The 18,246-nt window shown below is 45.4% G+C and overlaps 1 protein-coding gene across 4 annotated transcripts; it reads right to left on the bottom strand.

Annotated features, from left to right (window-relative positions):
* Nucleotides 1-401: 401 nt before the first annotated feature.
* Nucleotides 402-14,382, bottom strand: LOC125551416 (inner centromere protein A-like). 4 transcript variants are annotated; one of them, XM_048714652.1, is made up of 9 exons: nucleotides 14,197-14,382; nucleotides 13,188-13,293; nucleotides 11,090-11,352; nucleotides 4,854-5,004; nucleotides 4,557-4,736; nucleotides 4,397-4,470; nucleotides 4,192-4,316; nucleotides 1,511-1,771; nucleotides 402-659 (listed from the first exon to the last, which is right to left on the bottom strand). In XM_048714652.1, exons 1-9 carry the CDS (start codon nucleotides 14,298-14,300, stop codon nucleotides 637-639), a joined length of 1,287 nt encoding a protein of 428 aa, XP_048570609.1. In that variant the 5' UTR covers nucleotides 14,301-14,382; the 3' UTR covers nucleotides 402-636. The 4 variants fall into 4 exon arrangements, with proteins under 4 accessions (XP_048570609.1, XP_048570610.1, XP_048570611.1 ...); XM_048714653.1 differs by having other exon boundaries at nucleotides 4,575-4,736; XM_048714654.1 differs by having other exon boundaries at nucleotides 4,854-4,959.
* Nucleotides 14,383-18,246: the final 3,864 nt, after the last annotated feature.

Here is an 18,246-nt window from a genome sequence, read left to right as displayed (position 1 = left end):
TTCAGTAAAGTAAGGCCCTGTTCAGATATCCACCAAATCCATGAAATTAGAGGAGTTGCGGAGCACCTAATTTCTAACTCTAATATTTTAGCCTACAACTTCACCGGCTCCGCAGAGCCGAGTCTGGGAGCGGAGGGACTCCGAACACTCCCTAAGTTTTGTTGCTAAAGAAACAAAGAACATCGGAGCTCCTCGCCTGCATCAGACCAGCCATAAAACTAAACGAAATATGACTACGCCAAGGAATGCCACGAATAATCCCTACCCACAAAATCACCACGAGTGGGCACCAGACATGACAATTTCTCAAAACCGATAAGATGCGACTTCTGGTACGTCACACATACATCGAACAAACGTAATGTTGATGTAGCTTTCAAACTACCATGAACACACGAATCTGAGCCAGCTGCCAAGATAACACGCCTGATATTATACATTAGGTTAAGGGACTACAGCAATTGATTGCCTGGTGTATTAGTCTAATATAAATAAGACCAGTCAATAATATAGTAGTGACCATATTAACGGCAGCATAAATAAGATGCCAGAAAGTAACTTCTGAACAACTGGCTTCATCCCGAACCAGCCAAGGCCAGAACTACTTCCTTCTACCTTGTAGTAACGCGAGAAGAGTCAATCGCTCCCGTTTCCAGCATCTGAACATGCATAGAATTGTCACTTGGTAAGAAACAGATGGGCATTTCAGACAGTGCATAAAGCTTTACATTAGTAGATTTAGCATGAGAATGACAAAATAGTAAACCGCTAACAAAGAAAATGCTTAAGGGCCTCTTTGGTTCACAAGATTCTTAAAATGCAGGAATAGGAAAAATACAGGATTGCAACGTCATGTCCATCTGAATCCTACAAGAAATTGGTTTGTTTGATTGCTTCACAGGAAAAGCGAAGGATTCTTTCCAACAGGTTTGAGTCGATGCTGAAATGTAGTAGTACAATGGAATCCTTACGAAAAATTCCTATGGGATTCAGTACCTACGAATCAAAGGACCGGCACATGAAAATTCCCCAAGGATTTCAACCCTCCAAAATTCCCATGGAAATCCTTTGAATCAAAAAGTTATCTTTTTTCCCATTAGATTGTGTGGCTCACACAGCTACACATATTTTAGGCAATTTGAATCATGGTCACTCCTTTACCAGTCAGCGTCGGAATCTACAGAAAACAGATGTAAAGTTTCCTGAAATTCTCAAACTGAAAAATGTCTTGACTTCTATGCCACTACAAAGTTTTAGGATCAAACTTGATTTGCAGGATACAAAAGAAGATAAATATAGGTGCAAAAGTGATAAAAACATTTAAAACCCCACCTAGTGCTGCCTGCCAGGTTCATATCTTTCAAAGTTCAATTTTTTCAAACTTCATCGCAAAAAAGTTAATGTAGACAACAATTGATGCTTCTCCTCAATACAACAGTAAAGAAAGTTGTAAATAGCAATGCTGTTGACAGTACATTCAAATGTTACAAACTATTGAATTGAATCATACCATCAGCAGATCCATCTCCAGCTTCTGCATCGTCGTCGTCACCTTTATCTCCACCCTCCACATTCTCCTCTTCACCATCATCATCATCATCATCATCATCATCATCATCATCATCGCTGTCACTATCAGCTTCAATTTTAGGCACTGGCAGGGGTATAAAACTAGATGCATTTCTCCTACGAGAACTCGTAATAATATTGCTCATGTCTATGCCCTCAAGATCCTTTGCTCTTTCCTTTCTTTTTCTCACTGCTTTAATTTCTGTTTAAAAAATGCATAACAGTTAGGCAAGTCAACTGATTACATGTAACATAGACATGCTTCAAGTAATCTAAACATTAACTCCAGGCAGCACTCACAACAGAAAAAATATATATAACCAGCTAAAAGAGTTCAGGAGCAAGGTTACCACATCACAATTCAGTCACATATATTATTATTTGGAAACACATTCTACAGTGTTCATAGTTTTAAGAAACATGTGATAGTTTTCCTATTCTGTTTTAAGATTCAAGACTCACTAATGCACTATTCCTAAATCTCTACTTACTATAAAGAGAGTTTTGTCTTCTGTCCTGAGATCCTTCCTTCCCGCATGATAAAAAATGGGAGAAAAAATATCATCGCAAAATCAGGAGAAAAACTACATGCATGATCGGTTAGGGCGAAAAAGAAACAGAAAAAAAAGAACATACACGCCCGGGTCCTCGCGTCACCGAAGCACAACTGCCCTGCTCTTATGTAGAGCTCTCCTGTGCTCTCGTAACTGCCTCTCTGGTGCTAACGGAATTGGAGATCGGAGGCGGACACAGGGGGAAAGAAGGACCGCAGGTGAGGCTGGAACGTGCTCTCGATTGGTTGCACAACCAGACAGGGTCACAGGGCCAGACGCTCGCCATCTCCCACATCCACACGCAGCGCCGTTAGGCACACCACTGAGGTGGCTTCATCACCGATGGCACTGGATGGTCGCAGATGGCGGCCCAGCCTCTGTGATAGGCCACGATGAAGTCGGACTGGTGGGCAGTGGATGGCAAGTTGGCGTACCTCACCGCAAGCGTTCCGCCATCTCACGGGATAACCTCCAAACTGCCGCCGCAAGAAGATGCACGAGAAGTTCATGCGCCTTGACCTCCCATGGCCGTCGTCCCCTCGGAATTTGGTGACCTTCACCGCCAAAGACGCCAACGAGGTCACCTTCCCGGCTTGCAGCTTCCTTGTCGTGAGCCCAGGAGATGGGATGACCTTTGTGCCTCCCTCCTCACGCTCAGTTGCCATGGCCCATGTTCACAGCCGCTGGAGCCGATCTCAGGTTCGATTTTTCAGAGCTCTTCCACCCCGGAGCCGGTGAGTCCCGCCGGAGAAGCCACTCTCCCTTCTGTTCTACCTCAGCAGCAGCTGCCCTCAAAACCACAACTCCCCTAGAGCCACGGGTGGCGAGGACAGGGACGAAGCTATCCCATCTGTTGAAGCCGACTAGACTAACAGCCTTCTCAGATCCCAGGTTGCCTCGTTCCTTGCCCCTCCCTACTGTTTGTTTTATCAGTGCATCAAGCTACCCATATCGAGAGTTCGATAAAAATGCTTGGCAGAGATTTATACCTTTTAATATGCTTGCCATGTGTTTGTTAGAATAATTTACAGAAAGAAAATGGTTTAACATGAGATTGGTTTGGTTTTATCAATTGTTGAAAAAGTTACCAAAGATGCATGTTTTATTTGCAGGCATTTAGATGATTTAGACAAGACTTGATTGAAAGGAAAATATGGTGGGAGCTCAGCTCAAACCTGCTTGGGCAAATCCAACTGGTGGTGTTTTGTGGAGATGGCCAACATGATTTGTGTCGGTGATCCGGAAAAGAATGTTCAGAAGAACGATGGAGCACCAACAACGGGTTAAAGGTATGTATAGGCACGGATGCAGAAGACCAATGGACCATCAGCCTAGCAAAGCATTCGTGCTCTGTTTTTTGGCCAGAATCTGTTTCTAGATCATCATTATTACTTGCTGCTTTTTGACGCATCTCATATATTTCTTGCTCATCGAATGTACTCATCATTTACCTGGAGATGGTCCGCCATAGATACTATTCAAGAATATAAGGCATCTAACTGATGCAATATTTGAGTGATAAAAAGTACACTAAGTTGTTTCTCAGATTCATGAGCACGTGGTGGTTTATTTTTTATTCATTGCAACACACGAACGCTTTGCTAGTCAAGGCAGAAACTCGGATCCCTGTGGGTGGGTTCACAACCTTGTGCACCCACCGCTTGATCCTGCACCCAAGGAGAGTTCTCCAAGGTAAAAGAGTTCGAACGAGATTATCCCATCACAATTCAGTCATGCAGTATATATTATTATTGGGAACAAACACCTTCCATAATGTTCATAGTTTTGACGAACACGCGGTATTTTTTCCTTTTTCTGTTTTAAGATGCAAGGGACAAGACTCATTACCGCAATTTCTAAATCAAGGTAGAAGTGAGACTCGGATCGGGTGGGCAGATTCACAACCATGTGCACCCACCGCTGGATCCTGCACCCAAGGAGAGTTCTCCACAAAGAATAATTCGATTACCTAACATCCTAATGCTACCCATATAAACTTTAGAAAAAGAAACAACTAACAGAAGCTTCCGCGTGTAATAATTATAAGTAATTCAGCAACGAACTGGACCTTTCTCAGAAGGGTGTGAAGACAATCCTTCCTTTTCAAGCATATCCTCCAACTCCTTTATCAAACAAGCCTCGCGCTTGCTCTCCGGCGCCTGCTTTGCCCTCCGATACACAGAAGGTGGCACACTAGTTTAAGAAAACACATTAGTAAAATTCATTATTTCAAAATGCATCAACTTGCATTCAAGTATCCAAAAAAGGATTACCTCATTCCACAAGATTTTATTACTGACTTAAGACGTTCTACTCGTTTGCCATGGGCTGGAGCTGCCTGTTGTTTCTGTGCAAATCAAAATATAAAAACGGTAAAACTAATATATTGAGAGAACAAGTATCCAGAACCCAACATAAAAAACAAATAAAAACCTTCTTTATTGGCCTTACATCCTCATCACTGTCTTCCTTCTCACTATGACTATTATTTAGTTCAGAGGTATCAAAGTCTTGACGAGCTCTTTTAGAGCCTTTACTTGTTTTCTGACCAGCATCCTTGCAAGCCTCCTGTTTACTATGATCCGTTGTTCCATTTTCAGGTTCTTGCAAAACCTATCATACAGAGAAATAAGAGAAACAAAAAAGCCTTTCTAAGCTAAAGCTAATTCAAGCATCACACCACATGAGCTAACCAAATAGACATGTTTCTAATGCACATTTAAAACTTACTCTATCTAACTCTTTCGTAATAAAATCCTTAAAAGCATCCAAAGCTTTCCTCTCAAGTTTGAGGTCTTCTTCTAAAGTCCGTCGAACTCCTAGTAGAGTAAGAGTTCTGCATTGCTTCATTTTGTGAATACATGCTGAATAATCAAACACGCTACAAACAGGTAAAATGGATGTTGGAATGATATGTAAAAAGTCACTTATGCTCTCCTCATTTAGATTTAATCCAGACTCCAACATTCAAACCAAAGTCAAGTAAATACAAACCTACATGCTTTTGGCAAGATAAAATAGACATGCCTAGAAATTATGAAAAAATCTGAAGCATAATTAGAACAAGACATGTTGAAGTGTATAATTAAACTTGATAAAAAAATTCTCGTACATTAATAGTCAGTACCTGATAATTCACTTTAAGACGAGTACTTTATAATGCAAATGCAATCAATCTTCACTATTAAATGGGAGTTGGTACGTTAGCTTCCTTGCCTCCAGGGTTTTCCTCCCTCCTATGATTCCCTCCCCTACCTTCTCCGTTCCAATTTTTTTTCTCCTGCCTTCTTTTACGCGTGAAATAGGTTTTTCCTCCATTGGGTTTTTAATCCCTCATAAGTCGGATGGCTCCCTCTCACCTCTTCCCACTCAAGAGGCCCAACCCCCCTAGATGGCCGCCGCCGCCGACAGCTCCTCCCTCGCCCTCAATCCCGCTCGGAGCAAGTCAGACGAGGTGGTGACCTCCACGGCTGCTGCTCCTCCAAACCCCTCCCCAGCCGTAAAGCCTAAGGCGGCTAGAAATCGATGGGTACCCCGTGGAACGCATCTCCATCAGCTGACTGGAGACCTGCATCATCTTGCCGACACTAAGCCTCACCTTCGACATAGGCTCGCAGCATGCCATGTCAAGCAGCCTCCCATGTATGTTGCCACGCCGGGGTTCTACAGGCTGCACCCACTCGCCATCTTTGTCCCCAAGTACCTCAGAGAGCTCTCCTATGGTGAGCTGCTCGGATGTATTGCCAATGTGGTGAGCTGCTCGGACATATTGCCAATGTGGTGAGCTGCTCGGATGTGTGCCATTTATCTCTCCTGCTTGCATCGCATGCTTTGATCTTTTTTGGAGTTCTTTAGTTTGATCATATTTCTTATTTAGATTTGTGTAGGACATGTAGAAGGCCATCATCAGGAAAGCTGGAAGGGTGAGGATCTGGAGGCCATGCCGGGTTTCATATGGTTAGTTTTGAGGAAAAGTGGAAAAGCAAAACAAGGATACCAGATTGATTTATAAATTAGATCATTGTGGAGCTCAATCGAAAGGGAAAACGGTATTTATAGCAACAAGGCAGGGTGGGAATTCGGTTTTTGATGATTAGTAGCGAGATCGATCAATGCATGAGATGGATTTGGATGGGGCGGTGGGTTTGCTCACGAGGAGGTGAGAGAAGGACGTAGGTAGAAGAACCTTGAGACGATGGTGAGACTGCTGATTCAACCCTTCTTTATTTGGTTCGCCCTATATTGTTTGGGCCTTTCATGTGCATGTATGGCAACCATTTATTTGTGCAAAACTATGCTTGCCCTTGTTCACTAGATATGGTCAATCCGTAGGTTTAGTGATCCGGTTATGGGGCTTTTATTATGGCACCAAACTGTCCCTGAAATTTTGCTAGCCTCCTATTCTCGCTCTGAATATGTGAATCACATGACATTTTATTCCACAATATGTCCTAATTACATCAGAAATGGTGAATCATGAGAAATGTTACTCAATAACCAGGGCAAAGAATTGATACATGTTAAAATTTGATCAATTTAGGATTCAATGCCGAAGTGAACATGGTGTGAATGCCGGGCATATGAATAGGCACAACTACACCTTAAATGTTGCTATCCTGCTGGTTGAGAACTTGAGATCGATCATTTTGCTGCTTGGAAGAGTTAAGCTCCAACAATGGAGTGGCAGAGAGAGCTTACCACTGGCATCACCTTGTTGAGTGCTTGCTTTCATGTCGCAATCTCACTTTTAGGCATTTCATAGCCATAGAATAAATTGGAATTGTTATGCTCAGTACACCAAATGGTGTTCCTAGGTAATGCACTGTATGAAACTAACTTTTGTCTTTAAGAGTGTGCAACTATGCACTGAAATGCTATGGATGATTTTTATCTTTATGGTGCTCATAACAGACTTTCATTTTGGATTTGTATGCTTGACGTATGGTAATTTTCCCTCTGTAGGTACAAGTGATACGTGTGATTGGCAATGGAACAGAACACTTGAGGGTTGAACAACCCTGATAGGCATTATTTTTTCTGTATGGCTTTAGGCAAACAAAAGCAAGGTTGTTGATGGTGACGATGCTAAGAAGAGGTATACTGGGCGGCTAAAGGGAAAGGATGGCACCTCTGCACCTGTAGTGGACACACAACATTTGTTTAATGATAAGAGTGTATATCCATTATTTTAATCCGGCTGGGCTGTTATTTAGTGGACACACACTTGCTTTCTGGCCATGTTTGCAGCACAACAATGCCTCACTTATGCACGCATTTAGGGCTTGGGCGCCCCCATGGTGTTATTAGTGTACCAGGAGGAGCCTGGCAGTTTAGGGCGGAGGAGTTCTCCGGTGTGAGCTATGAACAGGAGATGTTTTTATACATGGATAAGCGAGTTAAGAGTGAGTAGCCATATTAATTTAGCTGATATTTATCTTTGAGGTAACTTGCAAGAGAGCTAATTTACATCTTGTGTTCTGGTGTTTGCCTATAAATCTTTTATGATGTACATGTTGCAAACTTGATAAACATCAGACTGCTCGCAAATTAACATGGACATGATTCATTCTTTTTCTCCTTGATTCTTCATGTCATAGTTGTAGCTGCACAGATCATATTATTCTTATGTACGAACAAGTAGAAAAGTAGGTAATAACTCACCACCCAGTGCTAGGCGTTGATTGAGTCACTTTTTTGTTTCAGATCTTGAGATTGAGCCTAGGATTAAGCAGAAGCGTAGTGAAGCCCATCATACATCAGGGCAGAGCTGGAGACAAGGCCATTTTTTGCTGCCTTACCTTCGTCGATGCGATGAAATATGGGCATGCTTTGGTATCCCGAGTCACCTGTCTTCACCTTATATGTAAGATATTTGACTACTGAGTTGCTGGCATTGGCAGTTAAAATACATTGTGTAGATTACTTTGTCTGGTCTACTAGAATACAAGGAGACACCAAGGTTGAATCAGCCAGGGAGGAGCTAACAATATGCCCGAATCAGAATGGTATTGGTCAAAAAGTTCGTCAGTCTTAGCCACTTCTTATGAATACATTAGTTAAAGTTCATATTAGTGTCATTTTGGAGTACTGAATTTGTAGGAATGATACTCCCTCCATTCCCTTATACAAGGCCACTATCGAAAATACATTTTGCATCAATACAAGGCCACCAACAGTAACCTTGACAAAAATTAATGATGTTTCCTCGTACTAGCAACTTTTTAATACTTACATGCATGTAGTCATAATGACACTCAACTACTCCCTTCCCATTCATTCGTTGCATGCTTATGGCGTATTAATGATCCCAGTTAACGAGAGAGAAAATTGACTTGCAAAGCAGTCATTAAATTTTATCTTGGTACCTGTAATATGAGTTTGTGGCCTTGTATAAGGGAATGGAGGGAGTATAATAGTTTCAATTAGACTAATTTATTGCAGTTTTATTTTATCAATAGATGTAGGAGTTTCTTACCTCTATGTTTTTTTATCGAAGATTAAGATGTCTGGTATTATATCCATTGTCTACTTAGCAGGACATCTTTTGAACAAAAAAACTATGAAACTTGCACATGTATCGTGGTCAAAATCTGCAAAGTAGAATTAATGACCTTCTGACCAAATGTTCAATTTCCGTATGTTTGTCGCCCGTGGCAACGCACGGGTATTATGCTAGTTATTATTAGAAATGCTTGATAAAAGACCTGCGACACGCTAGAGCACTTAAGAGCATCTCCAACAGACGCGGGCTAGCGCGACGCGCTAAAAAAAAATTGCAGCGCCGAAATAGCGTTTTTGCATGCGGGAGGTTTACCAGACGCACAAAAACACAGCGCCCAACCCGGGCCGGCGCCCCAAATTTGCAGCCCCGCAGCCCGCATGCACTAAATTTGCAGCTTCGTTTTTGTGCGTGCTCTATTTTAAGCTTCTGCTGGAGCGCTATTTTTGGTCGCGCGTGCGCTATATAGTAATCTTTTTCAGCGCGCGGCTTATATAGCGCGTGTTGGAGATGCTCTAATAGTCTGTTATTATCACGGTTCCTAATAAATAATCAGATCACTGCAAACAGCTAAATCTCGTTGACCGTTTCAAGTTCCCATGTTAAGTTTCCACCAGACTTATACAAGTTCCATCTGACGGTAATATTGCCTGTTTTGGAAATAAATCTTTATAGCATGACAATGTGCAACATAACTGTTTACTACCCATGAAGCATCATCTTTTACTGGTCATGGGAAGAGAAAACTGTATCTCCAATATGAACACACACACACACACACACCCAAACCCAAAAGAAAAGATATTCCACAATGCTATGGAAATACGAAATAATGTCTTCCAACTAAAATTATCGCGAATGGAATGGTTGACCCCTTTTTACTTTCTACAGGCCCCCAGAAGAAATTTTACAATTTTAAATTATCACATTCACGCCAATACTTCTGACATATGTGCTTGTTAGGAAATATGCCTTCAAAACCTGTCGAGTCGTCAAAGGGGATAACGAAGAGATGGCACATCAGAGGAAGATACCGCATCAATAGAAGGTACAAGAGAAATATCAAGAGAAGATGGGTTGTCAAAAGAAGATGGCACATCAAGAGAATGAAGCATTGCTTAAAGAATCATGGCCCATGAAAACCGACAACGAAATAAGCTCGGCGGCAAGATAATGGGCTTAGATCAGCAATGCAAAGAGAGGCCACAGAAATCCTACTGAGAGGACAATGACCAGAAAAAGGCTGACGGATAAAAGTTTGGTGGACACACATGACATGAGAAATACAAAATTTCAACGGATTTGGTGGACGCAGCGGAAAACAAAGAAAACTAATCTGCCAAAAAAAGGAACACCCTAGATAGAAGTAGATGTAGGAGACCAGCATCATCCAAGCAGCAGCGAGAGCAGCACGCAAGTAGCAGCAGTAGCCAGGAAAACTAGCAGAGGATGAACCACGCACGTGGCAGCAAGCGAGCAGGCCTGTGGATGCACACAGCTAGAGCAGCGCACACAGCAGCAGAAATTGAGCAGCACGCTGTGCAGTGAACTGTCAGGCATGCACGCTAGCAGAGGAGAGCTGTGTGGAAGCCAGCCTGAAGGAGGAAGGCAGCAACGTGGGTGGAAGAAGCAAGCTGGCACCTGCACTTCACACCCTGTTGACGGAAGACAGCAGGCGTGTCCTGCGACGAAAAGCAGCCGCGGGCGTTACCATGTCCAGCCAGATTGATCTTGGTCGGCTGGAGCAGCAGCCTTCGTGCGCAGCCGAGCGCTGGCCCAAGCGGAGAGCAGGGAGGCTGAGAAGACGGCCGGGTGTCGCTCTATCTGGATGAGGAGACATCAATGGGGTAGCGGCTGGCTTCGATCTGGGGTCACAGGAGCGTCTGTCGATGAAGAACACGGACAGCCGTCGAGGGTCCCAATCCAGGAGACGGCCCGTGGCTGCCCAACAGAGAGTACGTAGAGGTCCAGCGGCGCATCGATCCAATCGGAGCCGAGTTGATGCAGGGGATGGCTGGGCTGAGTTCCACCGGGGTCAAAGGGGAGAGCCGTCACAGGTCATGGAATGGAAGACGAGAATATCGATCGGGAGAGGAGTCAGGAGACTAGCACAAGGGGTGTGCGGATCGTGACACAGATCGGAAAAAAAGTTTGATCGGGAGAGAGGACGAGTTGCGACATCCCGAGACCTAAATCTAGGCTCTAATACCATGTTAGGAAATATGCAACTTATATCTTTTACATAGCCCATGGGGCATATATATATGACACATGACTTGGGGTACAAGGAAAGGAAACATAGCCTAATAGAACTCCTAGACTAATACTAATACTCCTTAACAGTGCTTATGTCATGAGGTAAAGGTAGATGCTTATACTCAAGCAAGATATTAGTAATTGCTGGCCATCGCAAAGCTTTCAAAACAGTAACAGCGGAGATTAACAATGACAGGTCAAGGAGACATACTCTGAGTTCTCTCTAAAATAGGAAGCCCTTTTGTCAATAGCTTTCTTTATCATAGCTTCGGTGATATCACTACCAGAACTGTGATTTTTCACCCCCTCCGGGTCTTTATTGGTTTTACTGGATCTTGCCCCCTGCTCATCAGGACTGGAGGAGATTTTGTTTGAGACCGACATTGGTTGGGCATCTTCTGATAAGTTATCCACTTTAGCTTCAGCCCTCTCTGATGCATTATCAGTATTCTCATTGTCACAACCAGAAAACACCTGGTATCGTGCACAACGGATGGTAAAAGTGAACATTACAGAAATCTGAGTAAATAGTATGTGATGAATACAAACCTAGCAGGTTCTATCTGAAATTAAGAAATAAAAATACTTCTGCCTCCACTCCAAATTAAATGAAATTCTACCTTTGTCCTAAGTCAAACTTCTTTTTACTAAGTCTACAGAAAAAGTACATCCACGTATACAAAACAAAATTAATTTAGTAGATCCATCATAAAATATATTTCCGTACTATACATATTTGATGTTGTAAAATATCAGCACAATTTCCTGTAGAATTGGGATAAAACTAGTAATTTAACAATTGGGAATGGAGGGAGTATTATACTAATGGAACTAATTTTCTGAACTTCCAAACAAAACTTAAGGGAACTAACATCTGAACTATCACAATATTTTATCAAATAAAAAATATATATGATTGAAGTTCCCCAGTTACAAAATCTGGGCGCAGAAATTTTGAGTTCAACAACGAATTGACCAAAATCATGAACACAAAGGTTTAACGGTTGAAAGTAACAACATATTAGCTATACAAGTGCAATTAAATTTATCTAGCTTAAGTACATACTGCACCTGATCATTCATCTCTCACTTATTAACTTGTCATATGAATGATAATCTCTAAATATCCTCCTGGCTCCTGCTCATTGATATTCAATCAATAGAAAAAGGTGATCTCCATGCATTTAGGGGCTGTTTGGTTCCTAGCCACACCTTACCACGCCTCACCTTAGGCAAGTTTGACCAAGTTAGCTAGGTATTTGGTTCTAGCCACATCTAAGGCAAGAATTTTTTTTATGAGCAGTGAACCCCACATGTCATAGACACAAAAAGTGTGGCAAGATTCCTTTAGGCAAGCCAAAGTGTGGCTAACAATTTGAACAACTCAAGTAAGACAAGTGTGGCAAGTGTGGCAAAAATCATGTGGCAATATATGGCAAATATAGTCACAATCCAAACAGCCACTTAAGTTAAGCAGATTTCATTCTCAGTGACAAGTCATCTGATATAGCAAAAAAACTACTGCTTATTACTGCATGGCCTAGAGTGCTTAGCCATGCGTGTATCAAAAATTTGGAATTAGTCATGCAATCGAACCAATACTAGTCATAGGTACAGGTTAATGGACTATAAAGTGCTTGTTCTACGACGTGTGTGTTATATCAAGTAAATGTTATTATGGTGTCTTCACAAAATATTAAATACGTTATGGGTACTCAGTTTTCACATTCATGTAAGTAGTCACATTATTATTTTGATGAAGATAATCAGTCAACTTTGCATTACAAAAGAAGATAAATTAGTCAACTACAATGCCTACTTTTTAAATAAACTTGATTAAATTGGAGACAATCGTCCATGCTTACTTTTGTAGTAAGACATAACACTTTTGGAATAAGAAAAAAAATGCAGTGCTCTGAAGAGAGTAAGAGCTAGGCAGGCGGCAGGTTGGCACCTACGACCTACTAAGGACTATGCAGGAATAGTCTACAATTCCAAGATAAATAACTTCATTTTCTTAGTCAAAAGATAAGCCGATCTGCAGAATACACTATTTGCAAAATAATCAGTGCTACCTTCTTAGCAGATAAACAAATACAATTAACCTTCCATGCAGTCAAAAACAATAAAGGCCACGGATACCTTTATATAATTTAGCCCAATAGCTTCTGTAAATAATAGAAGTAACATTTAACAAAGTTAAGATAAAATATCGTTAACATTAGGAACCATTAATTGCACTTGTGGTATTTTCTCCATGTTAATTATTGCATCATCGGAAAGCCCATGTACATTATCATCCATCATACCTTGTCTACACATTGCCTAATGAACTTTTTATGAGGATCAAGTGAATTTATCTTCAAGTCCATGTCCTTCTCCAATGTTCTCCTCACACCTTCAAGAGTCAAGGAGCTGAAAAGGGGAAACATCGGTATTATATTCTTCTGCGTTGGCCAAGCAAAACAAGAGGGCACAAATCGTCCAAAATTCCTTTAAGGAAGAAGAAAACACTGGCCTCTACTTCTAGACTAGAAAGCATAGATGGATGGTACTACCCGACGCACTCAGGTCTACAGAAACACCTTAAGTTGTCATGATCTCTTCGAGTGCCGCCTGCTCACAAGAAAACTGCTTCCTAGGCCTTACTAACCTTTAATGGCTGCATTTGGTATAGCACTTGCAAGTTGCAACAGCTTTGCAGAACACCGCGGAGAGGAAGAACCAACCATGCACATTGCATTACAGGACACCAAGGTCCATTCCCTCTGGCTAACACATGTACCCATACACAGCAATGAAGTGCCCACAAAATCGACAAAGCCAGCAGTACACAACAATTAACCGTCCACGAGGTTCCAGTTCCCTCTGTCTAAAGGATAAAACCCTAGAGCTTCCTTTCCATCCCCCTTAAGACCTACTCCCTCCGTTCCAAAATAGATGATTAGTATAAAGTTGGGTCATCTATTTTGAAACGGAGGGAGTAAATCTTAGGAGCTACAGGTACTGTGCCACATTCTGGACGGACCTGGAATCAATGCAGCCTGTTGCATCTACTTGCCTCGACCACCATCATCGCACAGACTAAATTGAATCCAGACGACCAAAACCCTCGGTTCCAGAACAATAGAGCATACACCAACGAGCGACAGACTGAAATTCGAACTCCGAAGCTGCCCATCCCCGTCGCCGAAACCCTCGGACAGCAACTCGCGCCGCGCGCCGCGCGTCGCCCGACAAAAACCCTAGAAGGCATAGACCCCGCACAACCAACTAGTCCGAGAAGGGGAAACGAGCAGAGGTGGAGAAGGCGCTCACTCGGCCTGCTTCTTGAAGAAGGGGACGCGGGCGCGGAGGGCCTCCATGATCTCCGCCTCCCTCCCCTTTGTAGCCGCTGCGGCGGCGGCGCCGTCCGCCTCCATGCGAGGGTAGCAGTGATGGTAGACTGGTAGCAGTGAGGACTTCTTTCGGTGGTAACCGCGACTATCCCGCTGCTTCGGTCGTCTGCCTTTGTACTGTTATATAATCTCGTCAATAGTAAAAGGATGTCCAGAAAAACGCATTAGGTCTAATATACTCCCTCCTTGTCGGTTTATAAGGCTCATCTCAGAATTTTAATTTTCTCGTTTTATAAGGCTCAATTTGGTTGTTCTCCATCACATGTTTAGATTTCAAAGTTTATTAAATCATTGCATGTAAGTATTAAAAGAAAATTGACCAATGCATGTGCTTTATGCATGCATGCACTGCAATTAATGCATTGGTATACACAATTATTTGAGGAAAACAAGCACATTAATTATATGGTTTTGCAAACTACAAAAATCATTCCATCACTCATCACCTACCTTGGTTGGTGAGATTTTTGAATTGAGCCATATAAATCGGAAAGGAGGGAGTAGATAAAAGGAGGGAGTATATTTTTGAGTTAAATACATCGGAGTGCCTTAACTCGTCTTTTTTTTATAATAATACATGTCTCATTCATATCATAAAGAACAAAGTACAAGTCACGTAAGAACCGACATGACAAAATTAAAAAGATAGCAGAATATTTCTGAGTTTGACATCAAGCTCTGTCGGATTTCGGGTTCCGGCAGACCCTTGAGGTTCGAACATTGGGGTGCGCGCGAAGATTTCGCCTTCTACCTACCTGCACCCCTCCGCCTCGCTATGGAAAAAACAGCACAAGAGACACAGGGTTTATACTGGTTCGGGCCACCGTTGTGGTGTAATACCCTACTCCAGTGTGTGGTGTGGTGGATTGCCTCTTGGGCTGATGATGATGAGCAATACAAGGAAGAACAGCCTCGCGAGGGTCTGTTCTTGGCTGAGGGGATGAACTGCTAGGAGGAGTTCAGTCGCCCTTCTCTCTCTGTGTGATGCTACCCGATCCGATCCTAACTAGTTTCTCTCTTGGCTTCTAGATTCTCCCTTCTTGATTGCCCCCTTACCCTGGGGGTGGCTAGTCCTATTTATAGGCAAAGGCCCTGGGCCTCTTCCCAAATATTGAGCGGGAAGGGCGCCAACAATTGGCCATTTTGAAGGGGAACATCTGGTACACTTATCCTGACTAAAGTTGGTCCTCGCCTGCCAAAGGCTCTGGTGGTGACGCTGGCTTGGGCTCCACAATGACTTCCTCCCTGCCGTTGGACTGGTCTTGATCTCGTTGCACCGAAATGGGTGCCTTTACTTGATGCTCTCGCCTGCGCTTGCTCCCTTTGCACCAAAGAGGAAAGGAGGACACTGCGCGGGCTGGCGCCCGCCTGGCGCCCTTGGTCATCATGGCTTGCGTTACGGGCACCTCGTGAGGTACCCCGCCTTGATCCCTCCGCCTCCTCGCGAGCCAGCCTGATGAGGCCGTGCCTGAGGAAGTTCCGTGTCGTCCGCCCCGCGAGGCTTGGCCCCTCGCGAGGGTCTTGGGTCTGTGTTGATGAAGATGGGCCGTGCTGGCCCCTCCTCGAGCCACGCCGTAGGCCGCAGGCAGGCAAGTCTGGGGACCCCCATTCCCAGAACGCCGACAGTAGCCCCCGGGTCTAAGGCGCGCCCGGACTTGGCCATGCAGGGAGGCGAAAGGGCAAGAGCGAAGCGCCCCGGGCCCTAACAGCCTGCGGCCTTGGGCGCCGCGTGGCGGTTGATTGGACGTGGGCGTCTCCACTTCCCCACGGCGCCTCGGCAACTGCACGGATTGGACAAGTCCCTGCATGCAAAGCAGGTCATGATTACCTGCGATCGTGGGGGCCGACGGTTGGCCCTCGCCGGCTATAAGTACGGAGCGGCGCACGCCCTTCCAGTTCATCCCCCCTTGCTTCTCCTTCTTCTTCATGGCTCCGTCGAGGAGGTTCTCGGCCGCAGAGAAGGGGAAGGCTCGCCAGGTTGAGCCTGCCTCTCCCCCGCCCAAGTGCGGCCGAGGGCGCCCTCGCAAACATCCTGTGGCCTCCACGGCAGCTCCCCGCGGCCGTGGAGATGATTTTCAGCACGGTGACGGGCGGACTGCTGCGGCCGGGGGGCGCGCTTCGGTTGCGCGTTCCCCTAGGCCGCGCTTTCGCGCTGCAGAGGTGCTGCCGGAGTTCGTTGTGTGGTCGGCTGAGCCGACTAGCACCCGGCTTCAACTTCCTCGCTTCCTCCTCGGCGAGCTCCCGGGCGGCCTCTGGCTTCAGGCAGACGGCTGCTGCAGTCGGGCCTCATGGGCTTCACTGGAGGTCTCCGCGGCCGGGAGCCTGGCCTTGACCCGTGGTTGGCAGACGTTTGCCCGCGCGCGTGGCCTGAGCCGTCGATGCACCCTGCACTTCAAGTTTGACGGCGATGCCACCCTCTACGTGAGGGTGTTTGGGGAAGATGGTCACCGCGCAGGGTGCTGCCCTGAGGATGACGACCGCGGCCGGGGACCCAGCCTCGGCGATGATGGAGAGGACAGCGCTCGCGTGATTGGCGGCGCTCAGGGTTCCCCAAGCTTCACCGGTTCTTCAGGCGGCGACTCTTCTAGCGGTGGCCGCGGTCAGCCTCCACGCCGTCATACCTGCTTGGGAGGTGGTAGCGCGTCTGCCCGCCGTCGCGCCTCGGTGAAGCGCGAGAGGGAGTCTGCCTGAGCCCCGGAGGCAGCTCGAGTCTTCCCTGCAGGCCGATGTGAGGCGAGCTGCGCCTGATTTGTTCTTTCTTTTCCTTTTTCCTGCGTAAAAAGACAGTAGCGTGGAGCCCCACGGTGGCGTATTTGGGTTATTGCTATTAATCATCGCTTTGCTTTCGTTATCGTGCCTTCCGGCTACGTGCCCGCGCGTGGATAGTTCCCGGCCCCAGCCGTGGGGGGGCGACCAACCCAGGCCCTGTGTTCGTGTCGTGGTGCCCATGGGGCACGGACTGGAGGGGTGCTCCTGTAATGGACCCAGGTCGCGAAACCTTTGAACGACTAGGACGGAAACACTCACGAGGGCGCTCGACTGCCCCCCTCGCGAGGCCTTGCATAAGAGAAATCAAGGCAGGAGAGTGAAAAGTCGAAGAACCACAAGTCAAAGATGGCAACAGCTTCAATAAAACTTCGAATGAGAATGAACAAGCCAACTGCGGAAAGCAAATGAAAAAGCCGCGTCCGGCACCTAATCTAGTCTTCAACGTCTTCTCACCAGCGCGGAGCTAAGTGCTGCCACTGGGCGTGGGAGGGAGCCCCAGGGCCAGAGGCCGGAGCTCCTGAGACTCCGGGGCGTGTACAGCCCCAACTCATTATTACGTGAGAGTGTCACGGGCGGCGAGCTTCACAGGCGTTGGCCTTCTTCACAGGCTCCGGGCCTTTCTTGAGGGGAGCAGGCTTCACGGGCATTTGCCCTCTTCACAGGCTCCGGGCCTTTTCCCAAACGCGACAGCTTCACAGGCATTCGCCTTCTTCACAGGCTCTGGGCCTTTTCCAAAAAGGATAATCTTCACAGGCATTCGCCTTCTTCACAGGCTCTGGGCCTTTTCCAAAAAGGATAATCTTCACAGGCATTCGGCTTCTTCATAGGCTCTGGGCCTTTTCCAAAAAGGATAATCTTCACAGGCATTCGCCTTCTTCACAGGCTCTGGGCCTTTTCCAAAAAGGATAATCTTCACAGGCATTCGCCTTCTTCACAGGCTCTGGGCCTTTTCCAAAAAGGATAATCTTCACAGGCATTCCCAGCTGGGCCTCGAAGTTGGGCAGACTTCCCCGCAAGTGACCTAGTTGCAGGGACGGACCCATGCGCAAGCGTCGTGCCGTTTGGGAGCAGCTCCGTCAGTTGGCGTCAGTTGAGCGGGCAACTAGGTCAAACACATTAGCCGCGAAGGAGTGGATTCATTCAAATAGATGCTGGGAAGGCGGACATCACTGGGTCAGGCCCGAGCGACTTGGGGATGATG

The sequence above is a fragment of the Triticum urartu genome, chromosome 4, assembly GCF_003073215.2.
Source record: "Triticum urartu cultivar G1812 chromosome 4, Tu2.1, whole genome shotgun sequence".
Classification (NCBI taxonomy): domain Eukaryota; kingdom Viridiplantae; phylum Streptophyta; class Magnoliopsida; order Poales; family Poaceae; genus Triticum; species Triticum urartu.
This window is presented reverse-complemented; position numbering and strand designations above follow the sequence as displayed.

Coding starts and splice junctions, on each gene's coding strand:
- LOC125551416 (XM_048714652.1), bottom strand. CDS start 14,300: ATGGAGGCGGACGGCGCCGCCGCCGCAGCGGCTACAAAGGGGAGGGAG. Junction 4,471..4,556: donor ATGTAAGGCCAATAAAGAAG/GTTTTTATTTGT, acceptor TGATTTGCACAG/AAACAACAGGCAGCTCCAGC. Junction 1,772..4,191: donor TTCACACCCTTCTGAGAAAG/GTCCAGTTCGTT, acceptor TTTTTTAAACAG/AAATTAAAGCAGTGAGAAAA.